Source organism: Alternaria rosae, assembly GCF_020736505.1.
Source record: "Alternaria rosae strain MPI-PUGE-AT-0040 chromosome Unknown BKA58scaffold_5, whole genome shotgun sequence".
Taxonomy (NCBI): Eukaryota; Fungi; Ascomycota; class Dothideomycetes; order Pleosporales; family Pleosporaceae; genus Alternaria; species Alternaria rosae.
Window position 1 is genome coordinate 1,908,780 of NW_025763574.1, and position 16,346 is coordinate 1,925,125.

At 52.5% G+C, this 16,346-nt stretch overlaps 6 protein-coding genes across 6 annotated transcripts; 2 read left to right on the top strand and 4 right to left on the bottom strand.

Annotated features, from left to right (window-relative positions):
* Positions 1 to 9: 9 nt before the first annotated feature.
* BKA58DRAFT_429660 (uncharacterized protein) lies at positions 10 to 3,584 on the bottom strand (the record flags this gene model as incomplete). The annotated part of the gene is made up of 3 exons (XM_046173046.1): positions 10 to 2,343; positions 2,543 to 2,645; positions 3,136 to 3,584. The coding sequence occupies 3 exons, from the start codon at positions 3,582 to 3,584 to the stop codon at positions 10 to 12; spliced, it is 2,886 nt and encodes a 961-aa protein (XP_046025454.1).
* Positions 3,585 to 3,918: 334 nt separating this feature from the next.
* On the bottom strand, positions 3,919 to 4,938 carry BKA58DRAFT_316495 (NAD binding domain of 6-phosphogluconate dehydrogenase-domain-containing protein; the record flags this gene model as incomplete). Its single annotated transcript, XM_046167586.1, has 2 exons — positions 3,919 to 4,680; positions 4,729 to 4,938. 2 exons carry the CDS (start codon positions 4,936 to 4,938, stop codon positions 3,919 to 3,921), a joined length of 972 nt encoding a protein of 323 aa, XP_046025455.1.
* A 388-nt stretch (positions 4,939 to 5,326) lies between these two features.
* BKA58DRAFT_411709 (AhpD-like protein) lies at positions 5,327 to 7,591 on the top strand (the record flags this gene model as incomplete). The annotated part of the gene is made up of 3 exons (XM_046172310.1): positions 5,327 to 5,689; positions 5,741 to 6,360; positions 6,814 to 7,591. The coding sequence occupies 3 exons, from the start codon at positions 5,327 to 5,329 to the stop codon at positions 7,589 to 7,591; spliced, it is 1,761 nt and encodes a 586-aa protein (XP_046025456.1).
* A 1,494-nt stretch (positions 7,592 to 9,085) lies between these two features.
* Positions 9,086 to 10,552, bottom strand: BKA58DRAFT_411710 (Dor1-like family-domain-containing protein; the record flags this gene model as incomplete). Its single annotated transcript, XM_046172311.1, has 1 exon — positions 9,086 to 10,552. One exon carries the CDS (start codon positions 10,550 to 10,552, stop codon positions 9,086 to 9,088), a length of 1,467 nt encoding a protein of 488 aa, XP_046025457.1.
* A 175-nt stretch (positions 10,553 to 10,727) lies between these two features.
* Positions 10,728 to 14,317, top strand: BKA58DRAFT_385362 (uncharacterized protein). The gene has a single exon (XM_046170365.1). The coding sequence runs from the start codon at positions 10,735 to 10,737 to the stop codon at positions 13,858 to 13,860; it is 3,126 nt and encodes a 1,041-aa protein (XP_046025458.1). The 5' UTR covers positions 10,728 to 10,734; the 3' UTR covers positions 13,861 to 14,317.
* BKA58DRAFT_469601 (major facilitator superfamily domain-containing protein) lies at positions 14,307 to 16,067 on the bottom strand (the record flags this gene model as incomplete). Its single annotated transcript, XM_046175151.1, has 5 exons — positions 14,307 to 14,913; positions 14,962 to 15,280; positions 15,336 to 15,661; positions 15,709 to 15,750; positions 15,807 to 16,067. 5 exons carry the CDS (start codon positions 16,065 to 16,067, stop codon positions 14,380 to 14,382), a joined length of 1,482 nt encoding a protein of 493 aa, XP_046025459.1. The 3' UTR covers positions 14,307 to 14,379.
* Between the last annotated feature and the right edge of the window lie 279 nt (positions 16,068 to 16,346).

A 16,346-nucleotide genomic window follows, 5' to 3' on the forward strand; every position in this document is an offset into this window, starting at 1 on the left:
TACAATTGCTCACCCAGACTCCAGCATATCAGCATAGAGGTTGAGAGAGCTTCCGATAACATCAACGATGGCCCATGTTTGAGACCCTTTGAAGATCATCGCCCAGACCCTGAGCACCCCTGCGCTGAGATGTCGCGTAAAGTTGGGCGAGTCGGGTGTAATGCCGACCGGTACGGCGAACTCGGTCTCATCCAACATACTTTTCACGATTGCAATAATTCTGTGCTCGTCTTCTGTGACCGGCGGGTCTGCTTCTGGCACTGACAGTGCTTCAAGCCACTTGCTCATAAGATAGGCGCACTCAAGTGTGCACAAAGAGTGCTGAATGCTCCAGATGAAAGATTGCGTCTTTGCTACAAGACGATAGCCAATCTTGATGGGTATAGAAAGTGCGTGAGCCGAGTGTAGCACGGCCCTTATAATCTTTGGTGAGCGCCTAATCGCAGGTCCAGCACGGAATGCGTTGGCGATCAACACAGGGTCGCGTGTCTCTAAAGCTCGACCTGCGGTGTCTACGTATAGACGAATATATGCCAACCGGAGCAAAGCTGTTGAGTTGAAAGCAACAGGACCGTTCTGCGACATGGGGTCCAGCGATGATTCGGGATTTTGGCGCCATCCAGTCTGCCAGTTTCGTAGGGCGTTTTCAAGCGACGCGACATCTTCTGTGCTGAGGTCACCGGGTCCTTCAAACCGACATCGTGCCACTTGTCTGAGGAAGAAAACATGCTGTATCAGGGCATGTATCAATGCGTAGTTTCCAGATGACGAGTTGACCTCAGTGACATCGCGGCCTTGCTTTGTAAATAGACGTTTCAATGCATCCTGGAACAGGACCTCAGGCGCGCTTTTCTTCCTAGCTTCCCTCCATAGAGCCTCCGTAGGTGCCTTGAATTCTACGGCACTGCAAGGCAAGGGCAACTTGACTTCGCTTGTTAACATAAATGGAGGGATGTTGTAGACGATGCAATGGAGGTTGGAAAAGCCGTAGACGATGAACTTGGTTCTTTTGATCGTTTCGCGCCGAATCCAGTGCGACCAGGCTATGTTCTCATCAAGAGGCTCAGTCTCAAGCCCGTCATCTCGAATGAGCGTAGCTAATATGCTTTGGATTGCTAACGCCTCTCTGAGAATCTCTTTGTGTTTGGCCCAAGTACACAATGCCATGAGCAAGAGTAGTGCTTGAGCGGTTTGCATGAGATCTTCCCCAAGGACAGGAACATCGGCTCGAGAAGGTAGGCCCAGCGGTCCTGAGACGGAACCCTTACGTTGAGGACTACGATGGTCGCTCTGATGATTCTGGGTGGACGAATGATCCGACTCAGAATGATGCTGGAGCTGCACCAGGCGCGTATCCCGTTTCCTTATACGGTGCGTCGCAATTGCTTTGCTTATATTGAACAGCTCGACACCCTTTTCGCCCTCGAAAGTGTATTGTGCACCGATAGCTGCTAATGCTAGGAGTAGCTCTATCGAACACGTCTCCACGGACATCGTGGGTATATGGAGGAAAGGCATGTGCTCGTGGAATCCGTTTATATACGCAGCAATATATCTGCACAATGCTAATCGGGTCGGTAGAACGAAATCGCTGGGTATGACCATGGAGAACGGGTGAAGCTTCTCGAGTATCTCCTGCCGGTCCTCATGTGAAATATCTGCGAATGATCGTTTCCGGGCGGATTGGTCGTCTGGCTGCAAGGAAGGAAATCGAGAGCCGAAGCGTGACAGTGACGGCGGCTCGTCCGACTGGGTTGGTCTCCAAACATGTGAAGGTGCAGCTGTTCCCTCCGGCTCGGTCGCCATTTGTTGGCCGTAGCCAAATGAATCCGGAGAGAAGAAAGGCATGGGCTGTTCGGTATTGATCAGAGACGCAAAGTGATACGAGTTTAGTGGTTCATTGTCAAGGAAGGAAGTGAGGCTATCCAGTGACTCTCCGAAAGTCGACTCATAACTGTGAGCAGAATGATCTGTGAGCATCGTTGTATGCGGGTCTTCGACACTTGCTGCTATTGTGCCAGCATGCGAAGGCATTGGGGTTGGGATCGCATCATGGGTGGGAGCGTTTGCCATGTTACCTTGAAGAGCTTGATACTCGGCAGCCATTGATAATGCTGTCAAAGAGTAAGGGCTGTTGTGACCGAAGGTCATGGAGGCGTGTGACATCGCGGGTTGTTGTTGTGCCGATTGCATATCCAAAACAGCAGGCGAGGACATCATGCTGGGTATCTCCGGGACTGGACGTCCAGCATCGAAACTCGATCGCATGCGCTTGTGCGGCCGGGTCTCGGCCGTGCCATAAGTATCTCCAGCCGGAGTGTGCTCATAATTCTGCTGTGTACTCTGCTCTTTGCGATGAGTGAGTCGCTCATGGCGAACGAGCAGATCACTGGAATCCGATATTTAGCGGCCGCTGTATGTGAAGCAGGGCGTATCATACCTGCGTGTGAATGAATAATTACATGCTGCGCAGCTGAAAGGCTTCACACCGCTATCTTGATACATGTTAGAATTGGTTTACGACGCGAGTCGCACAACTTACGAATGCGCTCATGACGCTGAAGATGCTCCAGCCTAGCAAAGGCCCGTTGACAGTGTGGACATTGGAATCGCTTTTCCTTCTTCCCCGGTTGAGCTTGCGGGACCTGCTCTCCGCTGGTGGCGGCTTCCATCAAAGACCAATCGTGTCGCTTTCGCTCGCACAGGGCCCAATCGCGACAGGCGTAGTAGGCGATAGCCGGATTTTGGAGCAATCTGAGCACTTAGACGAAGTTTGGAGACTGCAAATCGTGTGTCACGAAGTCGGGTCGTGGGATTGTGGGGAAAGGAATGAAGCGCGGAGACGCGACGGTTCACATGCGGGGTGCTGGGAAGAAGTGGGAAAGCCACCAATCACACGTGTGATGTGTACCCACAACCCAGGATTTGCGCATATTGATGGACGGATGGAGTGTAAGAAGTTGCATGGTCATTTTTGCGCATAAGGTAGGAACAATGTTGGTGTCGCTACAAATGATTATCGAACGTCACGACCCAGCCGGGCCGGATGATGCCGGGTGCCACTTTCCCTAGCCACACAATCCAACGCGACGTGTCGCGCCTTCCGTCCATCATCACAAGCCGACGCTCTATCACGCCTTCTCGCTCTTGTTGCCCAATTCTCGCGGCATTTCGCCTTTCTCTGCCATGTCATTCAGGACCTTCTCCGCTGTTTTCATCGCGTCGACACCAGCCGGCACACCGCAGTATGTTGTGGCGTGAATGATGGCTTCACGGATCTCAAGCTCGGATAAGCCATTGTTCCTTGCCCCGCGCACATGCACGGCGAGCTCGGGGGCGCGGTTGAGTGCCATGAGCATACCGATGTTGATCAGACTTCTTTGCTTCTTGTCGAGTCCTGGGCGCGTCCACGCATATCCCCAGCACATCTCGGTGACGAGCTCCTGTCCGGCTCGTGAGAATTCAGTGGAGCCATTCTCCAGCGCGCGATTGACGTATTCATCTCCCACAACACTCCGTCTCATCTTTAGCCCTTCATCGAAGAGCTGCTTGTGTAGCTCGTCAAGCTTCGGATCGGTCGACATGCTGGCGGTCGGTTGCTTCGAGAATTGAGGGCAGCTGATGCGGCTTTGACGTTAAAGAGCTTGACTTTCTCGAAATGTTTTATTAGGATAAGGAATATGATAGTTTATCCACGGCGCGTTCGAATTATCGGCACTATGACGACCTAACAAGACTGGCATGTTTGCCCCGCGATGGTAGCTTCATGCCGCGGTAACCCACCCTCGGCATTACCCCAAACGTCCCCAATCTTCTCCAACTTCAACATGACGCTAACGGGACTAGTCACAAAAGACAAACAGATCCCAGCGACATCGAATTTGACAACGATGGGGTGTCACAGTCCCAAGTTGCTGCTCACGCGCTGTTCGATTCTGAATGCCAGTCTTCCTGGCCACCAAGGTAGCGATAAACCACCCGCGAGTCCAGATCCCTACAATGCGGATCGTTGGCGGCCCCATCGTACGTTTGGAAACCAACGTCACCCAACACGTTTCTTGAGCCTACTCGTTTCGCCATGTCTACTGCCAAACCGAAGTCTTTGCGCATCAACTGCACTTTGAAACCCTGCTTCCAGCCTCCCGACGACGGAGCTTCGGGGTATACATGTGGGACCGGGCAAAACTTGTCGCAAATAGTATTCTGAGCAGTACCTGCAGCGTATACTTTGGCCAGAGTGCGGGGATCCAATCCGCTGCGCATTCCCATGTCGAAAGCCTCAGAGCAAGCTATGGCGATGATACCCGATAGGTAGTTATTCGACAGCTTCGCTGCAAGCCCAAGTGATGGACCTCCGCAAGGTATTACTTGCCCACCCATCAAGCCCATCAGATATGTGAGGCGCTCGATATTTGGGTCTGATTCTGCACAGCCCAGAAAGAATGCGATCGTGCCTTTGATGGCTCCCACTACGCCGCCACTCACCGGGGAGTCATAGAACGACGCTGATGGGAACTCAGCGGCAATATGGTCCTTCACAGCGAGGCTGGTTGCCGTGTCTATTGTCGAGCAGTCGATAAGCAGCTTGTTCGATATATCGGTGCTGCATACGCCGTTTTGGGGGTCGAGATATACGGATCGTACATGTGCACCTTCAGGCACCATGCTTACAACTGTGTCCTGCCACCTCGTTAGCTACCATCTTCTCACGGTGGCGTCTAGACTCACGACTTGTTGCGCCACGTCTTTGGCGCTTTGTGCCTTCAAGACTCGACCGGGAAACTCTGCACACGCATCGTCTACCATATGTTCGACCACGTCATAAACCCAAATGCGCGATTCCTGAGGCAATTTGTTGGCAAGATGAGAAAGCATCGGTTTCCCCATGGCCCCGAGGCCGATGAAGCCCAGTTTCCCAAACTCGTGTGAATGCGTCATGAGGAATGCGGGTGCCAGATTGAGGCAGGGGATTGAGTTGAAACCGAAAGTACTTTCAGGAACGACAGAGAGCTAGCGTCAAGTAGGGAGTTGGTGTGTATACGAGACGTGGAGGTTTTGAGAATCAAGTCATGTCAACACTGCACTATCAGAGCGCGTCGTGAGCGTGCCGCGGCTGGTGAAGCGGGGTAGAGATTTCTCCAACGGATAACGACGCACTAATCCTACCTACTCCTTCGCCAACACCTAGTACCCCCATAGGTACTTTGGTAAGCTGAACGATGATCTCACGTGCGATCACCTCCGGCTATCCTTCTAGACAGCCATAGTCTAGCAACCTCTGTCGTGAGACGACATCATCTACGAAAAGCTCCATCATCTTTGAAAGATGTCTGCTGTTGACTCGCAAAAGTATTCCAACCGTGCAGCGCCGGCCTTGGTCACTGTACACGCGTTATCCTGTGGTCACTTTTCCCTCCCAGAGTACCAATTCGTATACCCTATTAGTCGAGATGCACGCCGGACCGTACCATCGTTAGCATTTCTGATACAGCACTACGACCAAAGCACTAAGAAGCGGACACGAATCGTATTTGATCTAGGCCTGAGGAGAGACATCAAGAGATACGCGCCACCAATACAAAAGCATGTTGAGACGAGACAGCCAATGAGTACCGATCCGGACGTCACAAAGAGCCTCGCGAGAGGCGGGCTAGTGCCCGAGGATATCGATTATGTGATATATTCGCACGTAAGTCACACGACCTCGCTTTGCTGACAGTACGTAACGTGGCTATGGCAGGTTCATTGGGATCATATTGGCGAACCTCGAGACTTTCCCACATCTACCTTCGTCGTCGGCCATGGCTCACTTGCCTTGTTAAATGGCACATCGCTGTCTTTGCGCGGGGGCCATTCTTTCTTCGAAAGTGATCTTCTGCCAGAAGAACAAACCATTGAGCTATTGGAACCTTCGGCACACGTGCTGAAGAAGCACGACTCATGTAGAGGAACGGGTGACATCAGCTTTGGTGGCTCCTGGCGAACGCACGGAAACCTGCCCCTGGCTCTGGATCTCTTCAATGACGGCTCACTGCTTATCGTCGACGCACCCGGTCATCTACCAGGCCACATCAATCTTCTTGCTCGGACATCTCCTGATCACCAAATTTATATGGGTGGAGATGCTTGTCACGACAGACGATTGTTGACTGGCGAGAAATCGATCGGAGAGTGGAATGATGCTCATGGACAAGTCTGTTGCATACACGCCGACAGAAAGCAAGCTGAGGCGACGATTGACAGAATCAGAGTCCTAGAGAAAGAAGGCGTCGAGATCATCTTCGCACACGACGTTGAGTGGGAAAACGATCCAAAGAACAAGACGCGATTCTTCGGCGCGAACCAAAGCATGGATAATTAGTTGTTAGTACTCAAGACATCACCTAGCAATTGTTCTCAGCAGTACGTCGGATACCGACCATCTCTCGCACATACCACATTGTAGAATCGCAGTATGTGGATACCGCTACATCTGTGATCCTTCTCGTTCGGCCACCAGGTGGTGTGCTGATCCCTGCGCTTCCCCACACGGCAGAGTTGGGGAAATGTGGGGCTTGCTCGCTCACCACCACCATCAACCATACTCGGAATACGCGCGCTGAGGGGCAGCAGGCAGTACCACGCAGACTGCATTCGCGGAACTAGCAACTGGGTACTTCACGCGTTCCTGTCTCAATGCCGAGATTTCATATGATCCCCAATAATTTCAAAGTAATTGTCTTGGTGGTTTCAGCGACGTAGACTCCACCCATGCTATTCACGTCTTCATTTGTGTCCAAAAAATTGATTTGAAACATTCATACTATTACACAGCATGTCTCTTACCCCAGACCAGCAGCGCCTCAAAGAGCGCTTCGACACCGAGCTCGGCTCCACAGCCTACGACGAGTCCTGGGCGAGGATGCTCAAGCACTCACCCGAGATGTTCGCAGCATCGCTCCGCCTAACAGCAATACCAAAGCAAAGCAGCCATCTTTCCCCAAAAATCCAATCTCTAATCTCTCTCGCCGTAAGCGCATCATCAACCCATCTCCACGTCCCGAACATCCACCGCTACACACGCGCCGCCCTATCCGCAGGCGCCTCCCGCGCGGAAATCGTCGAAACACTCTGCCTCACGTCCACCCTCGGCATCCACGCCTCCACAGTCGGCGTACCCATCCTTTTCGAAGTTCTCGAAGAGCGGGGCGAAGCCATACCAAAAGGCATGGCGAGCATGAGTCCGCAGCAACTAGCGCTAAAGCAAGATTTCGAGGTAAAGCGTGGGTATTGGAACGCGTTATGGGAAGAGATGCTGCTCATCGCACCCGAATTCTTCGACGCATATACGGAGTTTAGTTCGGTGCCGTGGACGAATGAGGGGGGCAAGGGCGTGCTTGAACCCAAGGTCAAGGAGTTGATATATTGTGCGTTTGATACGGCGGCCACGCATATGTATAAACCGGGGTTGAAGCTGCATATGCGGAATGTGCTGAATTATGGGGGTACGAAGGAGGAGATCATGGAGGTGTTGGAGTTGGCGACGTTGTTGAGTATTAGTACTTTGGATGTGGGGTTGGAGGTTTTGGATAATGAGATGGGAGGACGGTAGCGGCGTAGGTTACAAATCACGGTGAAGACGCGCCAAAACCTCACGCCTCCCCTCCATCCCCCTCAGCCAGTCAGGACCGAAGCTCCAAAGCAGAAAGGCCAGAAAAAAGCCAATGATGACGACAATGCAGTCGCAGATGCATCTGTTGGCGACTTGATCCCAGTCGAGCCAGGCAAACATTTTCGCAAGATTTTAGTTGTGAAAGCTACATGGGTACATAATTATTAGCACATTGAAGCCAAATTGCAGTAACGAAGAAAAGGGGTTGGAAAAGAAATATGCACATACCTGTTCCCTTCTTGTGGGTACTAAAGAACAGGAAACAGGATGCGGAGCGAGGTTTACTACATTGCAGCTACAGCGTGGGCAGGCCCTCGTACACTGCTGCTTTGCGTCTCGTGTACTCCTTCTCAAAAATGTGGTATGCGGTTGCCAGGAACTATACAACATGCAAGAGCGGTTTGATGAATACGTCGACTTACCTCCTAGCAGTTCAGTTGGCTATGCTATCCCGTGGAGGCTACAATGGTGGTTTAAAGCTTGGAGCTAAATAGAAAAAGGTATCCTAAGATATACGTGATCTTTTCTACGGAGCATAGCGCAAGCCCATTATCGATGTCTGCGGTAAGAGTCTTGTAGCATGCGCCATATTTCTGACTGTGCAGCGCAATATCATTACGCCGGGAGGGTACAAAGCGGTTTATAAGCTCGAACTAGACCTGAAGATGTAGCCGGGAGGTATTCGATGGTACTCGCAGATGTGAAGCATCGTCAATCTAAGGACTCTTCGATCGGAAAGAACATATCAAGATCCGGCATATTCCTGCACAGGTCGGATGAGGAAAGCCTAATCCAGGAAGATACAGAGGGGGTTATACCATGAAGCGAAACCTGAAAAAGTAGCCTGGGGGTATTCGCTGGTCCCTTCCTGAAGAAGGCGTAGTCCCATATTTGAATCAGATTGGAAAGAACATCTCAGCGTACAGCTGATGTGCAGACACCGTAGTAAAGTACGCGCATGCCAGAGAAACGCAACGGGCGTTGTACTCTGAAGCTGGATCTAATAATGTACCCAGGAGGTATCCGCAGTGTCCAAGGCGAAGATGGCGCAGTTTCCTCGTCGGTATTCATGGGAAGAGCTTCTCGGCAGGTAGGCGCTCTGGGTCTCAGTGATCGGCGCGCTCGCAAGAACCTGGTGTATAAATTGAGTAGCTGCTAGGCACGTACGAAGGGTCTTGCGCTCTCAGCTTCCGGCTTGGTTTCTCCAAGAAGGAGCGCTTCAAATGCAGGAAAGCTAGGCCTAATCAGTCAGCCCACCTCCAGAATGTGCACGACATGGGCATCTGCTCGACAGATAAAAGGGTTCTTGTACGCTCGGGAAGCATATGCACACGCACCCAGGAGCAAGTCGTTGCTCTTCACCTTGACGTGCCCATTGAACAAAAGACCTTGTGGACATCTGATGTTTATTGAGACCAGGAGATAGCAAAAGCTCTATCTCATCGGGCTCGCGGCTCTGTCTACAGGACTACTTGTCCTCCCCGAGCCGACACCAGAAGCAAGGAGTTCAAGTCTAGATGCCTGGACTCGGTGCTTCTTCATAACCTCTACCCACTCTTCCTCAATCTCCTGCTCCTCTGTCTCCTCCATACTTTCTTCTAGCTCTGCCCGCAAGTCCTCTTCGAGGAGAGCAATCATCATGCTAAAGTCACCACCTAGTCTACCCAGCGAACCAGCACAGTATAAGACCTGAGTGAGGAGCGAGTCGCGTTGTGAGCGATCTTGTACGTTTGGAAGGTATGTTCGTAGGGTGTCGAAGAGCATCTCCACGAGATGTAGTGGAAACGTTGCGAGGGCCGATGGTGTCGGTTGGAGAGGGTTGGATGTGTTGACTGGCTTTACGGCTGGAGCGCTCTCGTCGGATCCTGGTGCTGGCAAGGCGGAAGGGAAGATGCTCTTGTACATGGATATGATGGCGAAGCTCTGTTCTCGGAAAACCTCAAGATACTTCTTCAGGTACTTTTCTGTTTGCTGACCGACGGCCCAGCCAGCGTCGCCTTTCGCTGCCTTGGTAGTCCGCTTTTCTGTCTCTTGGTCTGCAAGCTCGCGTAGAGGATCTAATGCGCCGAGCATCGACTCTAGGCACACTAATCGGCATACGAGGAACGATGCGCCCAGTGTGCCTTCTCCACTGCCTATGCCGGCTTGCTTTGTAGACCAAGATTCGTCCAGTTCTGGCGCCACGCGTCTTAGCCACCCTATGGTACGCATGGCACCTGCCAGCTTGATGCCTTGAGTCTGGAGCGAGCTTATGAGATTGGTGGTCATGGTCTTCATCTCCTGCTCAGCCTGGGCAGTGAGCGAGGAGACCAGCTCTGAGTTTGGGTAAAGCGTGTGGAGGCGCTTGATGTGTGCGTGGAGATCTAGAGCCGAGGCATAGTTCGCGTTCGCGGTGGCTGTAGACGACGAGGCTTGTGCGGCGGCTGTGGAGGAGCTGATGGCGGACGAGAGAAGGGTCGGTAGGTCGAGCACATCGGATACGCGGTCAATATTCCGGGATAGCAGCATTGCCTTTCTCCGTCTATCTAGTATCGCATTATCTGCGCCTCTGCCGTATTTTTCGGAGAAGTTCTGTGCGGCTGTTTCCAGGTTCGGTAGCTCCGCCTGTACTGTGCCTGCATCTTGTCCTATCTGCGGGAGTGTCTTGCGGAGGTGTAATAGGTGGTCGGTCGAAGATATTATGGGCTTATGCGACCGCTTCGAGAGGGCTTGTAGTGATCGTAGTATAGACTGCGAGCTTTGTGACAGCGATTGCTGCTCTGAGGATGTGAGGGCAGCTAGAGGCAGGGTCGTGAGGCGGGAGAGGTACGTGTTGGTAACGGCGTCATTGGGCGAGGGCCGTAGCTGCGCGTCTTGGGCGTCGAAGTAGGGTATCAGTAGCTCGTAGAGGGGATCCGCCATGTTGTCGCGTTTCACTCGTCCAATGACGCGTACAGCTGTTCAATTGTGCCTCGAGGGCTGGGTGGGGTGGCTGCCCAGATGTCGAGTTGCGGGCGGAGGTGCCACGAGGCTGACCCCTGCCGCGTTAGCGCCCTTTGCACTTCACATGCGGCCGCTACCGCAACATTGGAACCGCAGAAGTCATGGATCGCGGCGACTCCCACACAGACGACCCCGACAGCCCAGACGACGACGCAAATAGACCACGCCAATCCAACGCAGTCGAGCGTTTCCTCGCTGAGCTGTTCCAGAATCGTTTCCTCACAGACCTCTCGGTCGCCGACGACCAAGCTGCACCGACACGACCGATTCCGCCGCGAACGCTACCCTCGAATCATCTCGTGCCTTTTTTCACCGCCTCCAATACATTTCCAGTACCGCAAAACCCAGTCAACACTGCAGAAGTGGCAGAAATTACATTACCGCATACTTCAGCACGCCAAATGCAAAGCGCGCAGGATGTCGTCTTCTGTGTCGAGGATACCGTGGGGCTCAAGGACGACAAGTACAGCGTCGGCATCATAGAGAGATCTTTTGGCGATGTCGACTCGCACGAGCCCCGGCCACAGCGCGACTACCCCGACGACATCGAACGCCATGCCGACATTCCCAAGGAACATTTTTGGAAGTTCATGAAGGACGGCATCCCACCGCGGGGTACGGTCCTAGTGTCATGGCAGACCCAGTACAAGACGGAACTCATACCAGAAGCAAAGCTTCAGCTGCTAGATCGCGCGCTTTACGTAGGCGATGTGGTCAAGAGGAAGGCGGAAGATCATATTAGTGGTACGGTCATTGGCACCCAGGCAGTCTGCACCCTCTTCCCCGCGACTCTCTTCAACGGCGGCCAAATCACGCAGACAACCACCGACGATCTATCGATACGGAACATCCCGGCCGACGAGCTTATCAACGTGCACGAATTTGTCGAGGGGGCCTTAGTCGTGTACGGCGACTGGGTCGGGCGGGTAGAGAACGTATACGACGAAGTCGCCATCAGGCTGGCCAATAACTCAGTCGTGGTCGTCGAGGATCCGGCAGAGCTGGAACAGGACGACACCACTCTCGAGCGGCTCAGCGTGGGCGACACAGTGAAGACCAAAAAGGGCAACCTGCGGCGGGGAAACTGGAGATTTGGCGCATACGATCCGAGCGTACCGCCTGTAGGCATGGTAGTCGAGACAAGAGCATCCGAAATCGACGTGCAGTGGCTAGCAAGAAGCATCGGCGCGCGTAACGTCACCTTCAATGCAGACGAGCCTCCGGCGACGATCGGTCGAGACGAATTCGAGAGCCCCAACTTTTACCGATACGATGCCTCAGGAGGTACCGCCACAACCCTCCCCATCTCCGAAAACGGGGTCGACAAATCATACCATGTTACCGATGTGGCCGTGGGTGACCGGGTACGGTTCAAGGACATCGCCGGCGCTGCCGTAAAGTACGACGGTACGAACAAATTACCCAACGGATATCCACAAGGGAAGGTGACACGGATCGCGCGGACAGAAAGCCTGGGATATGATCTCAATGTCTTCTTGGTGATGCAAACTCATAGTCGGGTTACCGTTCAATGGCAAGACTTGTCCATAACGCACGATCTCAGCTCTTCTCTACTGCCAGATCCCAATGTAGAAGACGATGATGAGGTTTGGCCTGGTGAAGTTGTCTTCTCCAAAGAGAACCGCGACGGCGATGACGCTGATGACACTGCGACAAAGAAGCCTTCAAAAGTGGGTGTGGTCCAGACAGTCAAGGGCCGAGATCGGATAGCCACTGTGCGATGGTTCAAGAATCCTTCCATCGAGTTCTTCGGCCCAGACCTACTTCCTCCGTCAAGTACAGGAGAGTTACACGATACCGTTGAAGACGTCAGTCTATACGACATTTACTCTTTCCCAGCACTAACACGAAGGCGCGGCGATTTCGTCCTAGTACACCCAGACTCAATCGAAGGGGTACAGACACCGCTCAACGTCACTGGCCCCGACTGGTTTGGAGAGGTTATTGACTTGGGCTTGGATGGAAAGCTTACAGTCCGCCTTGGCGCAGCAAAGCCTGTCGTGGATGTTAAGATTCCCTACGAACGCGTCACTCTTGCCTACAGCAGCGACATGGCTGATGATTTCGGTAACATGGATCCGCTGGAAGGTGAATACATCGATGACTCTGATGAGAGTGATGAATCCGATTTCGATACGGCGTCATTCAACGAGATGTGGATTGAGTACGAGGGCATGGATGGTGAGCAGCCTGTTGGTGACGAAGGAGATTGGTCGACGGAGGATGAGGATGAAGAGGAAGAAGACGATGGCAATACGGATACGTCAATGCCTGATCTTGTCGACATCACAAAAGAAGTCGATACATCGAAGACGACTCCAGAAGAGCAACCCGATGGAGAAGGCGGTATAGCGCTGGATGATCAGACAGAACAACCGACAGAGGGACCGTCCTCTTTCCTCATCCTCGAAGAAGCCCCACCGTCTTCCCATCACTATATCTCTCAATCATCGGCTTCCTCGTCAGCTTTCATGCGTCGGATAGCAAAAGAGCACAAGATCCTCCGGAGCTCACTTCCACCAGGCATCTTCGTCCGCACATGGGAGTCTCGGTTAGATCTTCTCCGCGTCCTCATGATCGGCCCTAACGACACACCCTACGAATACGCGCCCTTCGTCATTGACTTCCACCTCGGGTCCGCATACCCACAAGAAGCTCCACAAGCCTTCTTCCACAGCTGGACAAACGGCAACGGGCCTGTCAACCCCAATCTATATGAGGATGGCAAAATCTGTCTAAGTCTGTTGGGCACATGGCACACCGATGAGCGTAACGAAAGCTGGAGTCCCGCGAAGAGCACGCTCCTACAGGTTCTAGTCTCTATCATGGGACTCGTACTAGTCAAGGAACCATATTACAACGAAGCCGGCTACGACGTCCACCGTTCAGCGCCAGAGACAAAGCTCAGTTCCGCGCTTTATACCGAACGCGCTTACTTCCGTGCGCGCGCATTCATACACCATGCGCTCACACATGAGGTCGCGCCGTTCAAGGAGGAGCTGCAGTACCTCTACCGGAGCCAAGAAGACGGCGCGCCAAAACTCCTCGACAAAGCCATTGAAGCCGCCAAGGATGTCGTCGAGCAAAGCGCCGAGGGTAGCGAGGAGGGCGAGCGTGATGGACTCAGGAAGATTAGTCTGGGCGCTCTTGTCATGCTGAGGAGACAGGTCGAGAAGCTAGAGGCTTTGAAGCAGGCGAGTACGTGAGCAGGAGGACTGGCATGACTGACCCTGGCTTGACTCCGTGTCACTGTATTAGATCTTCGCATCGGGAGATGCATGGCGCTTTACCATGAAAATAAGATAGTGAAGCAAGAGGAATGTAAAAGCATACTTCAAGGTGCCCGTCACCCTGGCCTTGATCGTGATTCTAAAGACCTGGACTGGAAGATGTCACTGAGCAGATCGAGAACATGTCTTTCCTGAAAGCGTGATATTTGGGACTGTTCGTAGTGTCCTGGGGTCATGAGAGTGGGCGGACTGTAGTGTCATGTAGGACCCTCATATACCTCAAGGCCTGTGGGTGTTGCCTATGCTGTCAGTGGAAAGCTTGGAGTACAACCCGCTACCTTGTGACATTGTTCACGCTGCTTGTACAAATCTTGAAGCACACACGCTACTCTTTACACTGACACACAAAACTTAAAAGTCACGCGACATCCTCCAGCCGGAACTCTATTCATGCAACATTTGTAGATGCTTGGTGTGCCTCGAATGACTGCACATCTATATCTGATACCTGAAATCCGGTTCGCGATCCGTATACTGCTTTCCAGCAGGCATAGTATACCCTTGAGCAAGCTTAACATCCTTCCTCTTCTCTCTCCTCCTATACATCGCCCGAACAATCCACCAGCCGCACCATGCAAAAGCCAAACAGCCCAGACTCCACGCATGGCCCAAGGTATATTTCGGTGCTGCATTGCTCTGGTAAATCTGACCTGACACCACACCACCGATATTGGTGAGTGTGAGCAAGATGCCTAGAGAAGCGGCACGTTTGCCATCGGGTGCGCAATTCGCAGATAGCCAGGTGATGTTTCCGCCGGTGCAGAGGAAGCAGGCTGTTGCGATGAGGTAGGTGGCGAAGTATTGGACGTATGGGCTCACTGGAGAGAGGAGGATGGCGTAGCCGGCGATGCCTACGGGTGCCATGAGGATCAGAGGTAGGAAACGCGTTTGATACCGGTCGGATAAGTATGCGCCGATTGCGTAGACGATAGCGCCCCAGATGTTCACGGGAATAACGAGGTATTGCGCCTGTACATGTCAGCGAAATGATAAGGGCTTTGGATAACTAGGCAGTACCTGTTTGGTGGAGAAGTTGAATCCATTCCTGATGATGATAGGCAAAAAGGTGCCGAAGCCGTATAAAATCGTTACAACTGCAATCTGGATGATACCATGCACCCAACTCTTAATGTCTCTCGCTGCTTCTTTGATGTCAGCTTTCCCGTAATGACCAGAGCCCTCAGAGTCGGAGTAGGCCTGTGTTCGATGTGCGCGCTGGCGCATGAGAGCCTTCTCGTCGTCGTTGAGGAAGTAGGCTGTCTCGAAAGATTTGGGGACGAGAAAGATGCAACAGACTGCCCAAATCACGGTGATGATACCCTCGATAACATACAGCCTGAACCTCTGTTAGTTTGGAAGGACTACCAGATAGCACGATGTGTGAAACTCACCATCTCCATCCCGACCACCCAGCAACTCCGTTCATGTACAGAATGCCGAATGCGATGAGGCCACCAAATGCTCCCGATAACGCTGACGCGATGAACAAATACGCGATACGGATACCCAGCTCTTCTCTAGTATACCAGTTACACAAGAAAAGTGTCATGGCTGGGAACAGGCATCCTTCGAAAAAACCAAGGAAGATACGTGTAACAACTAGGCCGGCGAAATTTTGGACGAAGCCCGTGCAAAGACATGTGATACCCCAGCAGAAAGTGATCGTTGGGATCACTCTGTTGAATTGGAGACGCTTAACTAGCAACGACGTTGGAAACTAATTGCCGTTAGATATGGGGAGTTGTAGCCAGCGAATGCACTTACTTCAGCGAGAATATAGAAGATATAGAATACCGATACAGCCGTCTACATTCTCGTTAATCCCTCAGCTTTCAGAACTCTTGATGAAAGTCGTGACGCACATTCAGCTCGCTGCCCTTAAGTCCAATATCCGTCGTCATACCCTGCGTTGCAGCGAATCCAATGTTACCACGATCCAGATAGCTGATGAGCATCAGCATCATCATGACTGGCGCAACGAAGCAGTCCAGCTTCCGCCGCAACGCATCTTCTTTCTTCTTGTTCTCGATGATCTCCGGAGTTTCATCTTGCGCAAGGTATTCGCGCTGCACTTGTTCGTGTTTCTCGTCGGTTACCGAGCGTTGAAGGCCTGGTGTTGCCATCGCCGAAAAATGTCAGAAAGCGAATGAAACAGTAGCGAACGGGTTCACAAAAGCCTATCCGATGTCGAGAGTCAAGCAGTCTTGTCTGTTATGCATCTTAACGTAAATGCGTATATCCGGCATGTATGTACGCCATGCGCCTTCCTGCGCTCATTACTCGTGTCCATCGTCTAGACCCAGCTCCTTCTCCAACTTCCATGAATCCTCCATCACTCGCTTCTATACGCGGGACGCCTGGAGTGCGAGTGACACAGAAAAGCTGCACTTCGACGTCGGTGG